This window comes from Quercus lobata, chromosome 6 (assembly GCF_001633185.2).
Source record: "Quercus lobata isolate SW786 chromosome 6, ValleyOak3.0 Primary Assembly, whole genome shotgun sequence".
In the NCBI taxonomy this organism is placed as follows: Eukaryota; Viridiplantae; Streptophyta; class Magnoliopsida; order Fagales; family Fagaceae; genus Quercus; species Quercus lobata.
Window position 1 is genome coordinate 51688356 of NC_044909.1, and position 19647 is coordinate 51708002.

General features: G+C 41.3%; 1 protein-coding gene across 1 annotated transcript; it reads left to right on the forward strand.

Annotated features, from left to right (window-relative positions):
• Positions 1–10240: 10240 nt before the first annotated feature.
• LOC115950468 lies at positions 10241–10822 on the forward strand. The gene has a single exon (XM_031067662.1). The coding sequence runs from the start codon at positions 10241–10243 to the stop codon at positions 10820–10822; it is 582 nt and encodes a 193-aa protein (XP_030923522.1).
• The last annotated feature ends 8825 nt before the right edge of the window (positions 10823–19647 follow it).

A 19647-nucleotide genomic window follows, 5' to 3' on the forward strand; every position in this document is an offset into this window, starting at 1 on the left:
AAGGCATTGCATCGTCCTCGGACTCAAGCCTATGGGAAAACCAACTACCTGGATGTGGAAAACTAGGTTTTGGACAGAACCAAGTCCTTGCATGGTCCTCGGACCCAAGCCTATGGGGAAACCAACTATTTAAAAAAAGAACTATGGCACATAAACCTCAAAATCCACCCGAAGAGAACTCCTCGTTAACAGTTGGGTTAATCCCTTAATTGCACGGATTCCCCGGTTTACCTTCGGATCCCCAGTACCAAAGGGGTTGATGCGATACGGTGCAATATACTACCCAAAAGCACAATCAAGGTCCCTCGCTACTCGGCTACCCTCTCGAACGAATTATTTAGAGTTTATCGCTCTCGGACAGTGGTCTAGCATGCATCGCACAGCACTCAGCGGTTATCCCGGTTAGTTCCAAGAGTTTAATTTATTGAGGATTACCCTTATTATACTTGATAATATTTGTGAGTTTAAACCAGTAGGAATCTGTGTTAAGGCATTTTTCTGCCCGGAATATCATTAAGGGCAAGCTTACATTTAATATTCATGCGCTAAATAGTTGTTGCAGAGAAGAAAGGTATGTATAAAGAAATAAACACATCTTTTATTAAGACAAAGGAACAGTACAGTGTACAATGAAAAGCTGAAACAAGCTTACATTAAAGCTAACTACGTAAGTAAAGAAAAATACAAGAAAATGAAGATAAAGCCGAGGAGGTAGCACGGAGGAGAGGTTGGCTACTTCTTCGAGACCTTATTCCTCCTCAATGCTTTTGCACGCCCATAACTCAGGCAGCAAAAGAATCCAACTTGAGCCTCACACCACTGAAGGAAAGGTGCAGGGAGCCGGAAGTTGAGGAGCCTTCACCAAAAATTTGCCTGTAACAAGGCAGAGGCGCTGATGGCGGAGAATCTTTCTTCTAACACACCAAAATTCTGGCATGAACAGAACCTGTTTCGGATTTTGACTAAAAGGGGGAGAAACGCCCTTTCCCCTCCGTCGAAACGGAATGTTCCCTTTAATTTACGCCTCCTTTGCCTGTGCCTCACTACTTTGGGTCTCAGGAGGACACGGCGCCTCCGTGGCGGATAGAGTTCATTTTCCCCAACCCTCGCCTCAAACATGATACACTAAGGGAAGAAACTGAAGGATTTGCGCGCAGGTAAGGCAACTTTCTCTCCTATTTATTTAAAAAGATAAGGTGGTGGCATTTAATTCACGCAGCGTCCCAAGGAACGCTACAGGCAAAATGTCTCCGGCTCGATTTCCCATGCCATCTGCAACCATGAGATTAAAGGAGTCTCATGAAGGCGCACCTCGAACACTGGGACGCCAAAAAGTACCGCGTGACCAAAGACTACGGAAATACCCCTTGATTTGTGGGCCCAGTAAACTCGCGGCCCAGGCCCGTTCTGCATGGGGGCCCAGGGACAGAACCAAGGCATTGCATGGTCCTCGGACCCAAGCCTATGGGGAAACCAAGTACAAAAAAGAAAAATTACAAGACCCAAGCCTGTGGGGAAACCAAGTACAAAAAAGAAAAATTACAAGTTTTGGACAGAATCAAGGCATTGCATGGTCCTCGGACCCAAGCCTATGGGGAAACCAAGTACAAAAAAGAAAAATTACAAATTTTGGACAGAACCAAGGCATTGCATGGTCCTCGGACCCAAGCCTATGGGGAAACTAAGTACAAAAAAGAAAAATTACAAATTTTGGACAGAACCAAGGCATTGCATGGTCCTCAGACCCAAGCCTATGGGGAAACCAAGTACAAAAAAGAAAAATTACAAATTTTGGACAGAACCAAGGCATTGCATGGTCCTCGGACCCAAACCTATGGGGAAACCAAGTACAAAAAAGAAAAATTACGAGTTTTATAACTGCTCGGATGGGAAGAGTCCCCGACTCAGATACTGTAAAATGTTAAGGCCAATAAAAGTGTTAGAATGATGGTGGGGCACTCCACTATTCGGTAGCCTAAGGGGGCTGTTCATTTTTGCGGGCGATATGTCTTCGAACGATTACTTCCTACACCGCATAGAGCATCCAGTTCTAATCTCGGCATTGTTTCGGGCAATTACCGTTATTCATAGGTACGCATTGCTAGTTCAAGCAATTCTGTTAAAGTTGTGGTGACTTCTTTTTATTAGCAAGCATTTTGGCCTTAGTTGTCATCGATTCAAATGCTATATTATCGTGCTGAGCAGCGTTTGCAAATTTGTAGAAACATAGAGACAGAGCATGTGAAGTAAAATAATAACAATTTTTATTAATATGAAAAAATTATTACAACGTACAAAGAAGGGCTCAAACAAGCCTATACAAAAGGTGAGCTGCCGAAGCAACACTAACATTCGCAGTACAGATAAGTAAACAGCCGGGTGTCTTTTAAACTCGTCTTCAAAGTCTCTCCAATTTCTGCCTCAGTATTGCTTATATCGAAAGAATAACCTTCTTTGGAAAAAGATGAAGGAGAAGGAAGAAGAATTTGAAGGAGAAGGAAGAAGAAGATGGAGGAGATGAATGAAGAAGATGGAGGACATGAGTAAAGAAGGAGGAGAAGAAGAGAGAAGAGATGAAAAGAAAGAAAAAGGAGCAAAAGAGGGAGAAAGAAAAGCACCGGGATGGAACTGGTGCTGGGAAGACTAAGAAAGGGAGGCAAAAGGAGGCGCCAGTGAACGAAAAGAGGAGGAAGCAGGGGCACTTAGTCCCTGCCTCGATCCTGACTCCCAATACACTAGAGCCATATTAGGTATGCTCATGAGAGCGCAGTTGGTACTGATGATGGGTGTTCTCGACTCAGTCACGCCGAAAGTTGGACGTGACGAGTCCCTGCTTCGGATTTTGGCTGAAAGGAAGGTAAGACGAATCTTAAGCCTCCGCCATCTTTGCCCTGACCGAGCCATTTCGAGCTTTATTAGAACATGACGCTTTGAGGAGGGGTGTGGTTTCTTCATCATTTGTTATGGTGAATGTACTGTGATTTAGTGTATAACTACTGGGTTAAGTAAACGCTTAGGGAGGCAAAGGGTTTCAAATCTCAGAAAAATAAAAGGGTCTCTACACGAAAGAGATAGCCTCCTACTTGTCTTCTTATAGGAAGGGCAAAACGGAAAGCATTGAATTCGTTCAGGTTTCCAAAAGAATCTGAAAACGAAGAGGTGTCCGTTCCTTTTCTCCGCCTCGTCAGACGAACCGTCGAATGTAAATGAGTCTCGTAAAGGGAAGTCATTAAAAGCGTGTTTTGAATAATCAAACGACGAGAACGCGTCAGGAGTAAAATCAAAAAACGCCTCGTAGATCAGTATATTTCTTGGACAGACGGAAAACCGCCAGCATTAATGAAGGACCAAATTAAAGGAGCCAGCATAAAAGCTCGGCATTACCAAAACCCCCTTTCCAACCAAGAGGTTGGACAGCTGGGTTTTGAGGGGCTACTGTGGGGCCCAAACGATTTATGGGCCAGGCCCATCTACCCGGGGAGAATCCAAAGGCCCAAGCCAAGGAGGGCTATGGCCCAAGCTCGACAAGATAGCCTATGGATACCGCCGGGGAGAATCCGAAAGCCCAAGCCAAGGAGGGCTATGGCCCAAGCTCGACAAGATAGCCTTTGGATACCGCCGAGGGCAGTTCAGTCCTCGGCAGACCCAAAATCCCCCCTGAAAGAGGGGTAAAAACGGTATAGGACTGAAACTTGGAAGAAAGATCTAAAATATCCAAAGAAAGCTGCCCTTACTGCCATTCAATGCTCTGAACCTGACAAAGCCGCATTCTTTGGCTTTTACAACCATCCCCGACGACTTTGAGTATGGGCTGATGGGACAAGTATCAATTTTGGAAAGGTTGACCCTATACGTGGACGAAGGACAATGAACGCAAGCAAATATAAAAGGAAAAATAAGTAACCTAAAGAAGGGACTGGGAAAAATGGCAAAAAACCAGAGCCTCCCAGCCCACCTCCAGGAGAAAGACTCCATGGGTGATGATAACCTAGACACGCACGATTACCACGAAAAACCCACCATCTGGTGACTAAGGCCTAGCCTTCTAAACCCACGCTCTACAAGTGATATTGTTTGGGCCTTTTTACGTGCGAACCCCGCACCGCTAAGGTTCGTTACGAATCGTATCCTTACAGTAATCAATATAAATAAAAAACCAAGAATGAATTTGGTTTTCATACTAAAATTTTAAAAATAAATACAATCAAAATTAGTTGTCAATAACTTTTCATTGTCTACTCTATTTGCTGGTACACTAATTGTTTACTATGGTCAACCACAAGTCTCCAATATTACTCTAAATTATGTATTTGTATAATGTCTCTGCATAATATATCATAACTGCATAGTATCTGCATAATGTATTTGCCAACAAATGCAACTCCGCTAAACAATTATTATTCATTATATAACAATATTATTAATTTACTGTAAAGTTTGTCCCATGTAAAAGCAATTTAGAGCAATATAGGCACCGCATTTAAAGTTTTCATCTTTCACTTCATTCATTCTTTCTTCTCCTTATTTTTATTTTTTTGCATTTTTATGTGCAAAAAGAAGTAACTTCTACTTGGAATTCATCAAACCAAAAATTTCTTAGACCAAAAAAAAAAAAAAAAGATGAAGTTCATGCTTGAAATTCAAAGAAAAAAAATATATGATCAGAGAAAAAGTGATAGAGCTTACCATGAGAGAGAAGAAGCCAAAAAATTAAGGGTATGTTTGGTAACTATTTTTTTCCTTAGTTTTCTGTTTTCAAAAACAATTTTGTGTTTCCTAAGGCAAAAAACTTGTTTGGTAACTTATTTTAGGCAAAAATCAAAAACTATCCTTGAGACCATGGAAGAAGTTAATGATGAAATATTTATGAAGGCTGTTGAGAAATTGAAGCTGGATCTTGATGATAGAGAGATCTTTGTTAACATGAGTTTCGCCAGGAGGATGGTTTGGTTGGGTAGGCTGTAGGGGAATATGTCAAAACAAAAATTTCCTATTGGATTATGTTTATTTTAATTTCTTTGAACTATGATTTGGTACTATTCTATTGTTATTTAATGTTGTTAAATGATGGTTTATTATTATTTTATGGTAATCATTTTTTTTTATTTATGTTGATAATGTCTTATTTATGTTAATAAAAAGCACTATTCGAGAACAAATTTGCTGTTTAATTCTCCAGGATGAATGTTGAACCAAATTATTATAGCAATTCATCCTCTTCAGATGAGGAAGAGGACGATGATATGTTCTTCCTACTAATGTTTGTTAAGAATAAAAACAACTATATTCCTAAGGAGCCTCAACGTATCTCTATGTTGACTGGTAATGCATTTATAAAAGAGATATTAAATGGAAATCCTCGAACTTGTTATGAGTTATTCCGCATGGATAGGCCAACATTTACATGTCTCTGTAACTATTTGAGAACACATAAGTTCTTAACAAACTCACGTTGGATCACAGTGGAGGAGGTAGTTGGTATGTTCCTATTAATAGTGGGACATAATGTGAGGATAAGGGTAATAGCAGATCATTTTCAACACTCAACTGAGACAGTGGACAGGCAATTTAAGGAAACTATAAGAGCAATATGCCACCCGGAAAAATTCATTATACGTCATTCTCAAAAAAATGAAGTGCATCCACGTATTGCTAACAGTACCAAGTTCTTTCCATATTTCAAGGTAATCCCAAGTTATTGTTCATTTTATCATACAAATATTATTTGCTCGCATATGTTAATACTTGTGTTTATATTTTTCTGGAAATGTATAGGTGCAATTGATGGAACATATATCAGTGCATGGGCTCCAGCATCAAAGCTAGTCAGCTATAGGAATAGAAAGGCCACAATCACCCATAATATAATGTGTGCATGTGATTTTGATATGAAGTTTACATTTGTTTATGCAGGTTGGGAGGGTACAGCCAATCACTCACGAGTATTATTAGATGCACTTCAAAGGCCAGAAAATAATTTCCCATGGCCTTCATCTAGTAAGATATATTGTTGCCTCACTTATATATTTACAATTTTCAAGTTGAATCCATTCACCGTGTCATACTTCTCTCTATCTTATTATTATTTTTTGTTAGGTTGCTATTATTTAGTGGATTTTGGTTATCCATGCACCATAGGGTTTCTACCTCCGTACCGTACTGAGAGATACCATCTATGAGACTTTCGAGGTAGGGATCGTCCTGAAGGTGCTAAAGAGCTTTTCAATTATAGACATTCATCTCTTTGTAATGTAATTGAAAGATGTTTTGGCATTTTAAAGGCACGATTTCCAGTCTTAAAAATGATGCCCCGTTATAAACAATGTCGACAAAGGAATGTGATGAGAGCCTGTTGCACAATTCATAACTTCATTCGAATGGCAACAAGAAATGATCACTTGTTTACTCAATTCAATATTGATAACCTTACTGTTGAAGGTGAAGGTGGGGATAATTCAAGTAAGCCATCGCACACTATTGACTTAACTGATCAAGCCACTGAAGCTATGGCAGCTTATAGGGATCACATTGTAGGATTGATGATGGCAGGATTGATGATGGCAAATAATAGGCATCATTGATGACACGTTATTTTTTTTTTTTTTTTCTTTTGGATGAAATTGATTCCCTGGCATTGATGCCATGTAGTAAAATTTTTAGTTATTGATTTATCTTTTATAACACTTGATAACTATTATAGTTTCAATATTACTTATGTGATTAAAATTTTAGGCCTGAATGTTATATACAAAACAATTGATTATAATTTCTTTAGGTGTAAGGATTTTAAATACTTTGGAGCAAACATGTTTTTCAATTAGAATAAATATAACTTTAAAAAAAAATTTAACCAAAGAAAACAAAATTCAACTTTTTCAAAAACAACTACCAAACAAATTTCCTGAATTTTGTTTTTGAAAAATGTGTTTTTCAAAACAACTAACCAAACCTGTTTTTCATTTTGAAAACAGAAAAAAATTGTTTTTTTCTTTTTTCCTTGAAAACAAGAAAATGAAAATAGAAAACGAAAACAGTTACCAAACATGCCCTAAGTTTCCCACGACTCCAGAAGAATATAATATTTATAGGAAATGCAATGTGTGAGAGAGAAATTGTTTTCCATTTTTTTTTTTTGGGAAAAAAATATATAGAAAATAAGCCTTATTTTTATTAGGATTTTCCATTAACTAAAGATAGTTTTCCATTCACCAGCTTTTTTTTTTTTTTTTTTTTTTTGGCTACCAAATAATAGAAAATATGAAAAACTATCTTTACAGAAGATTTTTCAGCAAAATAAACAAAGCATTAATGATTTATTTAAGATATTGATACTGCCAACCAGCCTCCTTTATCTCTTGTTAAAAAAATAAAAAAATAAAATAAAAAAGTCTCCTTTTATGTCAGCCTCTTGTTAATAATGTCTTACAATATAATCTTTGTAATCTCCAAATTAAGATGCTAATGAACAGGTTTCTTGGCATAATGATTTTTAACCATCATGTCAAAAGATAGATGTAATTAGGATGGGGATTTACAAAAAAAATAAAAAATCCTAGGATGGGGATCACTAAATTAGAAGGGAATTAAAATTTCTAATTTTCTATGTTAAGTCATCGGACATAGGGGTGTCAATGTTCAACCTAACCCGCGAATACGACATGAACCCGACACGAGTTATTGCGGGTTAGGGTTTGGCCATAATGGGTTTGGGTTATAAACGGGTCGACTCGAAAGCGACACGATAAGAAACAGGTCATTAGCAAGTCAACCCGCGTAACTTGGAATAAACATGTTTGACACGCCAATTTATTTGTGTCAACTTGAAATGACCCATTTAACACAACCCATTTAATTCGTATAACAAATAAATATTTATTTTATTTTAGATTTGTCAAATACCTTTTATATCCAACATATATTGTAAATTTAAAAAGAAAAGTGAATAATTACAAAAACTTACAAAGGATATAATTGGAAATTGAAACTCTACAAATCCTAGATCTCTAATCCTTACTGTGGGGGCCGGTTAATCACTGAAATTATTAAAGTCAAGTTAATTGGGCCTGTGGCCCATCCGAGGATGCAAATCTGTCTGAGGAGGCTCGTATCAGATTGTAGGGATAACCAAACGAAAGGAAGAGTGAATATCATGAAAAATGAGTTCAGTATTCGTCCGAGGACAAAATCCTTCTCGGCAATATGAGTCCAAGGACGACCAGAATACCACCTTGTTACAAACGTACTTCGGAGCTACGTCACCACTAAAGATGGGATAAGGGACCAAGGGTAAGAAAGAGAAGGCAAACAAATATCTATAACAACAGTTGCCTCCGCATTAATTGCCTCTCAACCAACTCTCTGGTCACATTAATGTGGAGGTGATGTATGAACAGTGATGAAGCAACCTTACAGCTGCTAGTAGGAAGTTCTAGAAGGTATTAGATGGGACAGAAAGAGATCCCCTGAACCCAACCTACACGTGTGTGGTGAAGATGGTATGAAGAGGGCAGTATATAACATGAAAGAAAAGCATGCAGAGAGGGATCAGAACATAAAAAAAAAAAAAAAACACAAAGAACATTCAGGAAAAAAGCTTAGAAGCCAAGGAACTGTGCTTGTTTCAAAGAAAAACTAATTGTTATATCGATGCTAATCCGTCTATAAACGTGAGGTTGAATCGTTTCACTTTTAAGAGTTAACCTAGTTCTTGAACACCCACGCTCTACAAATTTTATTGTTTGGGCCTTTAACATACGAACCCAATACCAGTTTGAGATCTTTATAAATTGAGTCCTTACAATTGGCGTCGTCTGTGGGAAGAGTTTGATTTAACTTAAAAGAGCTCCGGTGCAATGTTTATGATGGAGGAAGCAGGTCCACATCACTACACGGCGGGATCACATCAGGAAGATGCCAACCCGCACTAGGTAGAGTCCAGGGGCTTCTAGCATGGTAATCCCCATCGGAGTCCCGAACGGAGAGAAGGCCATGAGGGGAGTGTGCGCACAACTCATACAACCAAAAGTCACTCTCATGGGAAGAGTCATGTCTCCCATGCAAAGGATGAAGGGAACTTGCAGCGTGAGATTGCCGAATTAAAGAGAGAGTTGCGTCATGTCCGGGGAGAACACTCCCCACCTTGCTCCGAACCATCATCCGAGGAGTCGGATGGAGCTAGTTATAGGCAGAGGTCAAGAACTCCGCCCAGTGAGACTTTCTCCTATGAAGAGGAGCATGGCCATCGACATAGGCACAGAAGCTCACCTAGCAGGGGCTTGGGTAACAATGCCATGAACAAAGCATTGAGCCAAGTTTCCAAATCACCCTTCACGAGGAATATAGAAGATGCAATTCTTCCTCAGCGATTCCACCAGCCTACGTTCACCCTATATGATGGCCGGTCAAACCCAGTAAAACATGTTAGCCATTTAGCCAGAAAATGGCTATCTACTCTAGGGATGAGGTGTTGATGTGTAAGGTTTTTCCATCAAGTTTGGGTCTGGTGGCGATGAGATGGTTCAACGGCTTAAAGGCCAATTCTATTGAGTCCTTCAAAAAGCTGACCCGGGCTTTTAGCGCTCGCTTTATCACATGCAGCAGGGTTCCTCGGTCTTTGGGATCCTTGCTGACTATGTCCATGCGAGAGGGCAAGATTCTCAAAACTTATTCGGATAGGTACTGGGAAATGTTTAATGAAATAGAAGGAGAGTACGATGATGTGGCCATAAGTGCTTTCAAAGTTGGCCTCCCAGCCGATCATGATTTAAGGAAATCCCTGGCGGGTAAACCGGTTACCAATGTACACCAGTTGATGGACAGGATTGATAAGTACAGAAGAGTGGAGGAGGATTAACTTCAAGGGAAAGGAAAGGCTAAGGTAATCCCTCAGGAGATGAGGGATTTCAGGTTGGATCGTTATAATAATAACCGACCCCGGAAGGACTTCGTCGGGCAGTCGGGTTTTGCGGACACCCAGGTGGTTAATGCAGTGTTTCGGGATGCGGTGCAGCAGGTTTTGGAGAAGATAAAGAATGAACCCTTTTTCAAATGGTCGAACAAGATGGAGGGAGAGCCTAGGAAATGCAACCCGAACCTATATTGCCACTATCATTAGGATCATGGGCACACGACGGAAAATTGCAAAAATTTATGGGACCATCTGGAACAGTTGGTCCGAGAAGGGAAATTAAAGCAATTCTTGCATCATTCCAGTGGTAAGGCAAGCCAAGCAGGCTCGGAGATGCGTGGGGATGCTTCTTCAAGGCTCCCTCTTGGTACGAACAACGTTATCTTTGCTGCCCTAGGGAGGACTGGATCTTGCCCTTCCAGGGTACTGTCGGTGTATCGGCCTCCGGTCGAGGATCATGGCCAAGTGTCGAAGAGAGGCAGGGTGGACATCCCTTTGATTCTGGGCTTTTCGGATGAGGACAAGATTGGGACCATACAGCCCCATGATGATGCTCTGGTGGTCACGCTAAGGATTGGTGGGTACGATGTCAAAAAGGTGATGGTAGATCAGGGTAGCGCTATGGATATAATGTACTCAGATTTGCATAAAGGGCTAGGTCTGAAGCCAGAGGACTTAACAGCTTACAGCTCCCCTCTAGTGAGTTTTGAGGGAAGGATGGTCGCTCTGACAGGATTGATCAGGCTACTAGTGCAAGCCGGAATGGATGTGGTGGAGGTGGACTTTATTGTCGTAGACGTTTTTTCTCCATACACGGCTATTATAGGCAGACCTTGGCTTCATACCTTGGGAGCGGTCTCATCTACTCTGCATCAGAAGGTGAAGTACCCATCAGAAGGTGAAGTACCCATCTGAAGGCCAAGCATTAGAGATAGTGGGAAGCCAAGTGGCAGCTCGACAATGCCTAGTAGCGGCTATACAAGATCGACCAAAGATAGAGACCTCGGCTAGAGCCGATAATGAATTATAGCAATTAAAACCCCCAGCATTACCCTTAGATATGTCAGCCGACAAGGTAAGATGTGAAGACTTGGAGAGGGTAACTGTTACTGATGATTCGGAAAAATTCTTCCAGGTTGGGGTTAAGATGCCTTTGCAAGAGAAGGAGAGGTTACTGGAATTCCTCCGAGCAAATGTAGACGTGTTTGCATGGAACCTGTATTAAGCTCCGGGTGTGGACCTAAATTTTATTTGTCATCGACTCAACATGAAGCCCTCTGTTGTTCCCAAGAGACAGCCACCTCGACGACCATCGAAAGAGCACGCCAAGGCTGTCAGGAGTGAGGTGGCCAAGCTTAAGCAGGATGGGGCTATTAAAGAAATTTTTTATCCTCACTGGTTGGCCAATACGATGGTGGTAAAAAAGAAGACAAGAAAGTGGCGAGTGTGCGTGGACTTCACAGACCTCAATAAGGCTTGTCCCAAAGATCCATTTCCCATGCCGAAGATAGACCAGTTGGTGGATGCAACTGTGGGTCATCCTAGGATGAGTTTCTTAGATGCCTTCCAAGGATATCACCAAATACCGCTAGCATCGGACGATCAGGAGAAGACTACTTTGTCACCCCTATTGGAAACTACCATTACAAAATGATGCCTTTCGATTTGAAAAACGCCGGATCTACCTACGAACGGATGATGACTAAAATGTTCGAACCATAACTAGGCAGGAACATTGAAGTTTATATCGATGACATGGTAATGAAGAGTAAAGTGATGTCCAAGCATGTGGAAGATCTCGCGAATATCTTCAGAATACTGAGAAAACATAAGTTGCGCTTGAATGCTTCAAAGTGCTCCTTTGGTGTAGGCTCCAGGAAGTTCTTGGGGTACATGGTGACACATAGAGGAATTGAAGTGAACCCAGATCAGATTAAGGCCATCAACGATTTACAAGCACCTCGGAATCCAAAGGAGGTGCAGAAATTAACTGGAATGACTGCTGCGTTGAACCGGTTTATCTCCAGGTCAGCCGAGAGGTGTCGTCCCTTTTTCCGTCTATTGCATAAGTGGCAAGGATTTCAATGGACCGAGGAGTGTGCTATGGCGTTCCAACAGTTGAAGGAATACCTGTCCAGACCGCCTATCATGTCTAGTCCTAAGGTGGATGAGGTATTGTTTGCTTATCTGGCAGTTGCCCACCATGCAATCAGTTTCGTCTTAATACGAGAAGACAGTAGCGTCCAAAGGCCAGTTTACTATGTAAGCAAGTCCCTTCATGAGGCCGAAGTGAGGTACTTGTCATTGGAAAAAGCCATCTTGGCGGTGGTCCATGCAACACGCAAACTTCTGCATTACTTTCAAGCCCATACTGTGGTTATCTTGACCCAGTTACCTCTCAAGTCCATACTAAGAAGTGCAAACTACACCAGAAAAATTGCTAAATGGGGCACAATTCTAGGTGCTTTCGATATCAAGTATATGCCTCGCACATCTGTGAAAGGCCAAGTCCTTGCCGATCTGGTAGCCGAGTTCGCCGAGTGCCCAGAAGAAGTTAATATGAAGCAAGACAACATGGATGAAAAATTGGTTGGCCTAATATCCACACAAGGCGGATCCTCTTGGAGGGTATACGTGGATGGGGCAGCAAGCCAATAGGGAGCAGGATTGGGATTAGTTTTGATATCCCCCGAAGAGGTCATCATTGAGAAGTCCTTGAGGTTAGGATTCTCGGCTACTAACAACGAGGTGGAGTACGAAGTTTTGTTGATGGGAATGAATATGGTCCAGAAAATGGGCGGGAAGATAGCAGAATTATTCTCGGATTCAAGGTTGGTAGTCAGCCAAGTGAAAGGAGAGCTGGAGGCCCGAGGTTCGAGAATGCAGGGGTATTTGAGCCAAGTTAGGCATATGCAAACGAAGTTTGAGTCTTTCGACTTATCGCATATCCCCCGAGGTGAAAATACTCACGCCGATTCCTTGGCAACCCTTGCCACCTCCTCGGTACGGAATTTTCCTCGGCTGATCATCGTTGAAGATTTGCATACCCCCACCTCACCAGAAAATGACGTTCGCCAAGTCTATCAAGCCAGTCTAGTGCCGAGCTGAATGGATCCCATATTGAAATTCCTTGAAGGTGACATCTTGCCCAAAGAGAAAGTGGAAGCTGAGAAAATACGGAGGAAAGCTCCTCGGTTCTGGTTATTTGAGGACAAAAAGTTATACAGACGGTCCTTCTCTGGGCCGTATCTACTCTGTGTACATCTTGAGACGTCAGAGTCAATCCTAGAAGAGCTGCATGAAGGTATTTGTGGAAGTCATACAGGGGGAAGGTCCCTATCACACCGGGCCATCACACAAGGATATTGGTGGCCAAACATGCAGAAGGAAGCACATGAGCATGTTAGAAAATGTGACCAGTATCAAAGATTCGCTCCAAACGTCCACCAGCCAAGAGGAACTCTTAACCCTCTCTCCAGCCCTTGGCCTTTTGCTCAATGGGGGCTGGACATTGTCGGCCCTTTTCCTAAAGTTTTAGGAAACAAAAAGTATATGTTGGTTGGTACAGATTACTTCACTAAATGGGTCGAAACTGAACCCTTGGCTAACATCAGAGATGTAGATGTTAAGAAGTTTATTTGGAGGAATATTGTCACGCAATTTGGAACTCCCCGTACACTTGTCTCGGATAACGGACTTCAACTTGCTAGCAAGGCCTTTAGGCAGTACTGTTCAGACTTGGGTATAAAAAACAGATATTCCACTCAGGCTTATCCTCAAGGGAATGGGCAAGCTGAAGCTGTTAACATGGTAATAGTCAATGGACTTAAAAAGAGACTGGATGATGCAAAAAGAAAATGGGTAGAAGAATTGCCACATGTTCTCTGAACCTATCGAACAACGCCCCGACGTTCAACGGGGGAGACTCCATTTTCCATGACCTATGGAGCCGAGGCCATCATCCCTCTAGAAACTAGATTCCCAACGTTAAGGACCAGTACATTTTCCTTTAACAGTAACGATGGGATGTTGGAGAAAAGTTTAGATTTAATCGAAGAACGAAGGGAGAGTGCAATGGTCCAGTTGGCTTATTACCAGCATAAACTCAAGTAAGGCTATGATAGTAATGTGAAGTTGAGGCCACTAGCCGTGGGAGATCTGGTGCTGAGGAAAGTTCTGGGGACCACCAAGAATCCGGCTTGGGGAAAATTGGGGCTTAATTAGGAAGGGCATTATTGGATTACTTTAGTAGCCGGAATAGGGGCCTATTATCTGGAAGACCTAGATGAAAAAGCTGTACTTCATCCTTGGAATGTAAATAATCTCAAGAGGTATTATTATTAATAAAAGTATTCCAGTTTGAGTTTTTCTTTTAATTTATGTTAACCATGCATCCTTTTCCCACATTTTATGATATGAATTGAAGTGTTAAACAAAAACTAAGTTATGTCAGGTCCTCGAATCACAAACTTAGTGGAAATTAACACCCTATGATATGAATTGATGTGTTAAACAGAAACTAAGTTATGTCAGGTCCTTGGATCACAAACTTAGTAGAAATTAACACCCTATGATACGAATTGAAGTGTTAAACAGAAACTAAGTTATGTCAGGTTCTCAGATCATGAACTTAGTGGAAATTAATACCCTATGATACGAATTGAAGTGTTAAACAGAAACTAAGTTATGTCAGGTTCTTGGATTACAAATTTAGTAGAAATTAACACCCTATGGTATGAATTGAAGTGTTAAACAGAAATTAAGTTATGTCAAGTCTTCGGATCACAAGCTTAGTGGAAATTAACACCCTATGGTATGAACTGAAGCCTTAAATAAGACTCTATGAATATTATTTAATGCATAATTGAAGTACTGAAGACCCAATTTCATTCAACCTTTGAACTTTCTATAAAGTGTCAATTGATTAGAAAGAATACGTACGTATCCAAAATGTCTTCCTAAGTCCTCGCAGTATTAATGATTATCATCCATTTTTAATCGCCAATTAGTGATATTTATAAGTAATACTTCCCCATGCAAACAAAAGATAGTCGAAATGAACCCATCCAAATTACAATAACACAGTGAACGAGTACGAAAATAATATAAAGCAACAATAGCGGTAAGAAAATAAACATAGGAATCCTTACAAAATTTCTAATTAGATTACAAAACAAGTCCTATTTTTTCAATTTAAATTGGATCTTCGGGGCCTGGCTGGCTGGTTTGTCCGCCTTCGAGGTGGTGATTTCCTCTTTATCCTTAGAAGCTCCCCCAACTGGCAAGACCGTGGAAGCTAAATCCTGTTGAAAACTTTGGGAGGCCACCTCTACCTTAGAAGCAGTTGCAGTCTTGTCCGAGGAAACTTCTGGAGGGGCAATACTCCTTTTAGCTGGTTCTAGCTGGCCAGGAGGAGGAAGACTTGGAGGCAAAACCTCTTCATTGGGATTAACGATTGAGGGAGTGGCTTCAGCTTAATGGGTTAGAGGAGCTGAGGGGTGGATCGCCTTAGGATAGAATACATTCTCTGGCCTCCGTAACTCAGATGAAGCCTCAACCCCAGCTCGGTTAAGGGCCTCATCCCAAGTTTTGGCACAGTAGATGTAGCATACCACTGGAACCTCGGCTCTCAAAGCCTCCTCAGTCTCAGCTATACCGGCCTCATAGCCTCTCTGCTCAGCTTTATTCATTGCCTATTCGGCCTTGGTCTTTTTTTTCTCGGCTTCCTCCCTGGACTTTTTAGCTTGCTTCTTCAGCTTTTGGGTTTCCTCCAAGTGCTTCCTATGGGCTACAGACTGTTCCCGAGCCTTCTTCAGTTTGGCATTCGCCTCAGGCAAGTGGTTCCCCTGGTCCTCGGCCTGCTTTTGATAGCCTTCCAGGGCCGACTCAGTGCTCTTGCGAGCTTGTTCCTCAGCCAATAACTTTTTCTTCGCATCGGCCAAGTCCTGTACGGATTTGGACAAAGTCTATACAGCCATTGCCCGTTTCTTCCTTTCATCATCTAACTGATCAGAGCAGATATTGAACATCTCATCCAGCTTGAAAGTATTTTGGATAATCTGTATGGAAGAGGTTAACACTATAGTCAATAAAAGTACATATTAGTGAATAGTGATCACAGAAAGAAAAAAGAAAAGAGTCAGCTTCTTACCATGCCCAAGTCTCTTTTATTGTTGAGGATGAGTTCATTCTTCCTCACATTCTCTATTTCGGCCATATCTTTTAGGAGCAACAAGGCCTCCTCTATGGCCGAGGCTATGTGACACCCTATGTCGCCGTTGAAGTCTTTTATAGATGCGTCATCTCGTAAGGGCTCCCCGCCGTACATAGGTGCTGGCAACCATGCTTGTGGCTCAGGAAGTTGGGTATTAGGCCTCTTCTGGCCTCGCGGAGCTTGGTGTCTGATTTTTTGCTGCTTTGCAGCTCGTTGAGCATCTTTTTCGCGAGTAGGGCGAGACCTGCCAACGTCTACCACCTCCTTACCCTTCTACTCCCTGCGCCTTTTTAACTCGGTAGCATCAGGACGGGCTGGCTGAGGAGGCTGATGAGAAGGCTAGTAAGGAGCAGGAGGAGGAGACCTAGTGGGAAGAGATGGAGTCTGGGATTGTGTTGATTTTGCCGATGCACTCTTCCTAGGCTGACCTTCCATCAATTCCATCAAACTTCTTTGGGGTTTCCTTTGTATCCCCATCTCGTCAGGATCTTCTTCGGAGAGTATGGATTGATCAAAAATCCCAAAGTCGTCCGAGGAGTCAAAAAGTTCTACAACTTCTTCTTCTTCTTCCTCTATCTCTTCTACTTCCTCTTCTCTAAGGGTAAGTTGGGACGAAGAGGCTCCTACCGAGACGTTGGCCATGAAAAGGGGCTCGGTACGGGTTGTATCTTAGGAAAGTGGAACACCCTCTGGAACAATGAACCCCTTAAAGGCAACACTGATACGGTGAAGTCAAGGATCGCGGGCTCTGATCACGCACTTAGGTGCCTAGAAAGCAAATGATAGTGGGGTATTGCCGAGGATTAAATGTGCTGCCCGGAGTTGGCCGTCGGTTTCATTCATGTATATCTTGGCTTTCAATACCTTATCCAAGCTCCCCTGATTGACTAACCTAAAGTTGGGCTTTTTGTAACGTCTATCTGTAAGACCATTGAATTGGAGTGAAGCGTTGTTAGAGATAGGAATACCAAGGCTCAAAATAAAAAAATAAATAAATATATATGTACGTGTAAACCAAACGTTATGAATCTATGACTAAACTCCCACCTGGTACTCCTTCCACCGTGGGGCATGGCAGACTATCGTGCCATTCCCCAGAGAAGATAAGGAAATCCTCATTTAGGTTCTTGTTCAAAGTGGGAAGGCACTGAATCAACCTCACCTCAAGGTATCTCGACTTAAGATAATACCTCTGCCCAGTCAAGTGGTGGAGATTGTACACCCAATTCACGTCATGGTGGGTCAGTTTTAGGTCCATCCTCTCTTTCAAAGCATCTATACTTCCCAGGACCCTAAACATATTTAGGGCACACTGGGTAGGGGATAATATAAAGAAACTAAGGTAGCTCCTAGTAATACTACCCATGGGGATGGTCATCCCGCCTTCTATGAAGGCAATCATGGGAATAACCATTTCCCCTATTTGTCTAGCATCGACCCATTCCCCTTGGGCTGCGTACCTCATACCCACTGTAGAGGGGATCCTATACTTAAAGTGGAAATTTCTGATACCTTCCTCGGACTCAACTAGACATCGAAATGTACTTTTCTTTTTCCCCATTTTTCTAAAGGATTTAGTAAAGAAATTAATGAGTTTAAGATAAAAGTAGTAAAGATTTTGAGAAGACTTACAGGTTTAAAAGAGGGATCTCAGAGAAGATGTAATTATTTGTAGACGCCAGGAAAATGACGAAAAATGAGAAAGGCAGGTTCAGTGGATGAGCTCTAGAACTGTGTGGTCACCGAAGGTAAGAAAGAGAATTGATTTGAGAACGCCTTTATAGTCGTGTAGAAATTATGAGCGGTAAAATTCCCGCTCGTGAAAAGAGATAGGCCCTCTACCGTTTGATTTACATCTCACCATCGAACATGGGAGGCAAGGGCGTTGCCAAAATTTAATGCTGCCAAGATCGGGATGCTGAAGCGTCAGAAGCATGCCCCAAAACATGAATGGGTATGGGCTTATGACGTCAAAATCCATCTTTTCTCCTGAGGAGTCGAAAAGTAAGATTTTGTGGGGCTATTGTGGGGGCCGGTTAATCACTGAAATTATTAAAGTCAAGTTAATTGGGCCTGTGGCCCATCCAAGGATGCAAATCTGTCTGAGGAGGCCGGTATTAGATTGTAGGGGTAACCAAACGAAAGGAAGAGTGAATATCACAAAAAGTGAGTTCAATATTCATCCGAGGACAAAATCCTTCTCGGCAATATGAGTCTGAGGATGACCAGAACGCCACCTTGTTACAAACGTACTTCGGAACTACGTCACCACTAAAGGCGGGATAAGGGACCAAAGGTAAGAAAAAGAAGGCAAACAAATATCTATAACAATAGCTGCCTCTGCATTAATTGCCTCTCAACCAACTCTCTGGCCACATTAATGTGAAGATGATGCTTGAACAGTGATGAAACAGCCTTACAGCTGCTAGTAGGAAGTTCTAGAAGGTGTTAGATGGGACAGAAAGAGATCCCCTGAACCCAACCTACACGTGTGTGGTGAAGATGGTATGAAGAGGGCAGTATATAACATGAAAGAAAAGCATGTAGAGAGGGATCGGAACATTAAAAAAAAAAAAAAAACACACACACACACACACACAAAGAACATTCAGGAAAAAAGCTTAGAAGCCAAAGAACTGTGCTTGTTTTAAAGAAAAACTAATTGTTATATCGGTGCTAATCCATCTATAAATGTGAGGTTGAATCGTTTCACTTTTAAGAGTTAACCTAGTTCTTGAACACCCACGCTCTACAAATTTTATTTTTTGGGCCTTTAACGTACGAACCCAATACCAGTTTGGGATCGTTACAAATTGAGTCCTTACACCTACAAACCCTAAATCTCTAAACCTTCTTACAAATATCTAATTTTAATTTTTTTTTTCAACTGTACTACTCACTCTACTATATGATAGACTCACGCCCAATTCTCAAACTCAAAGTCTCAAACCGATTATTGCTCTCTCTCTCTCTCTCTCTCTCTCTCTCTCTCTCTCTCTCTCTCTCTCTCTCTCTCTCTCTCTCTCTCTCTCTCTCTCTCTCTCTCTCTCTCTCTCATGTCTTTAGTGAGTTTTAGAATTAAAGAAAACCGTTTTCTTGGTGTTTCAAAATTCTGCAGTAATTTTTTCTACATAATGTTTTTGTTCTATAAACTCTAGACCCATGTGCCATTATTAATATATAAGATATATTAATTGTTGATTAAGGCCACGGTTGTAGCTTTTGTCTTGTGCCATGTGTTTTTTTTGGTGTTTGTATTAGTGTTGGACACTGTCTACATATCTTGCAAGTGGGTTTATTGAGACAATTTATAAACTAGATCTGATTGGTATTGCTTTTAAAACTATTGAGGCATGATCATGTTTTGTAACTACTAATACTTAGATAGTTTTTTTGGCATAGAACTTGCACAAATGAAATTGGATGAGCTTGTCAAAGATGTTATGAATTTGGACATCAACAAAGAATCTATGAATGATAATCATAGTCATAATCAAGATTAGTCTACTGTTTGCTCCAATTCTTT

Excerpts from the sequence above, each read along its gene's own strand:
- LOC115950468 (XM_031067662.1), top strand. The coding sequence starts at position 10,241 with ATGCGTGGGGATGCTTCTTCAAGGCTCCCTCTTGGTACGAACAACGTT.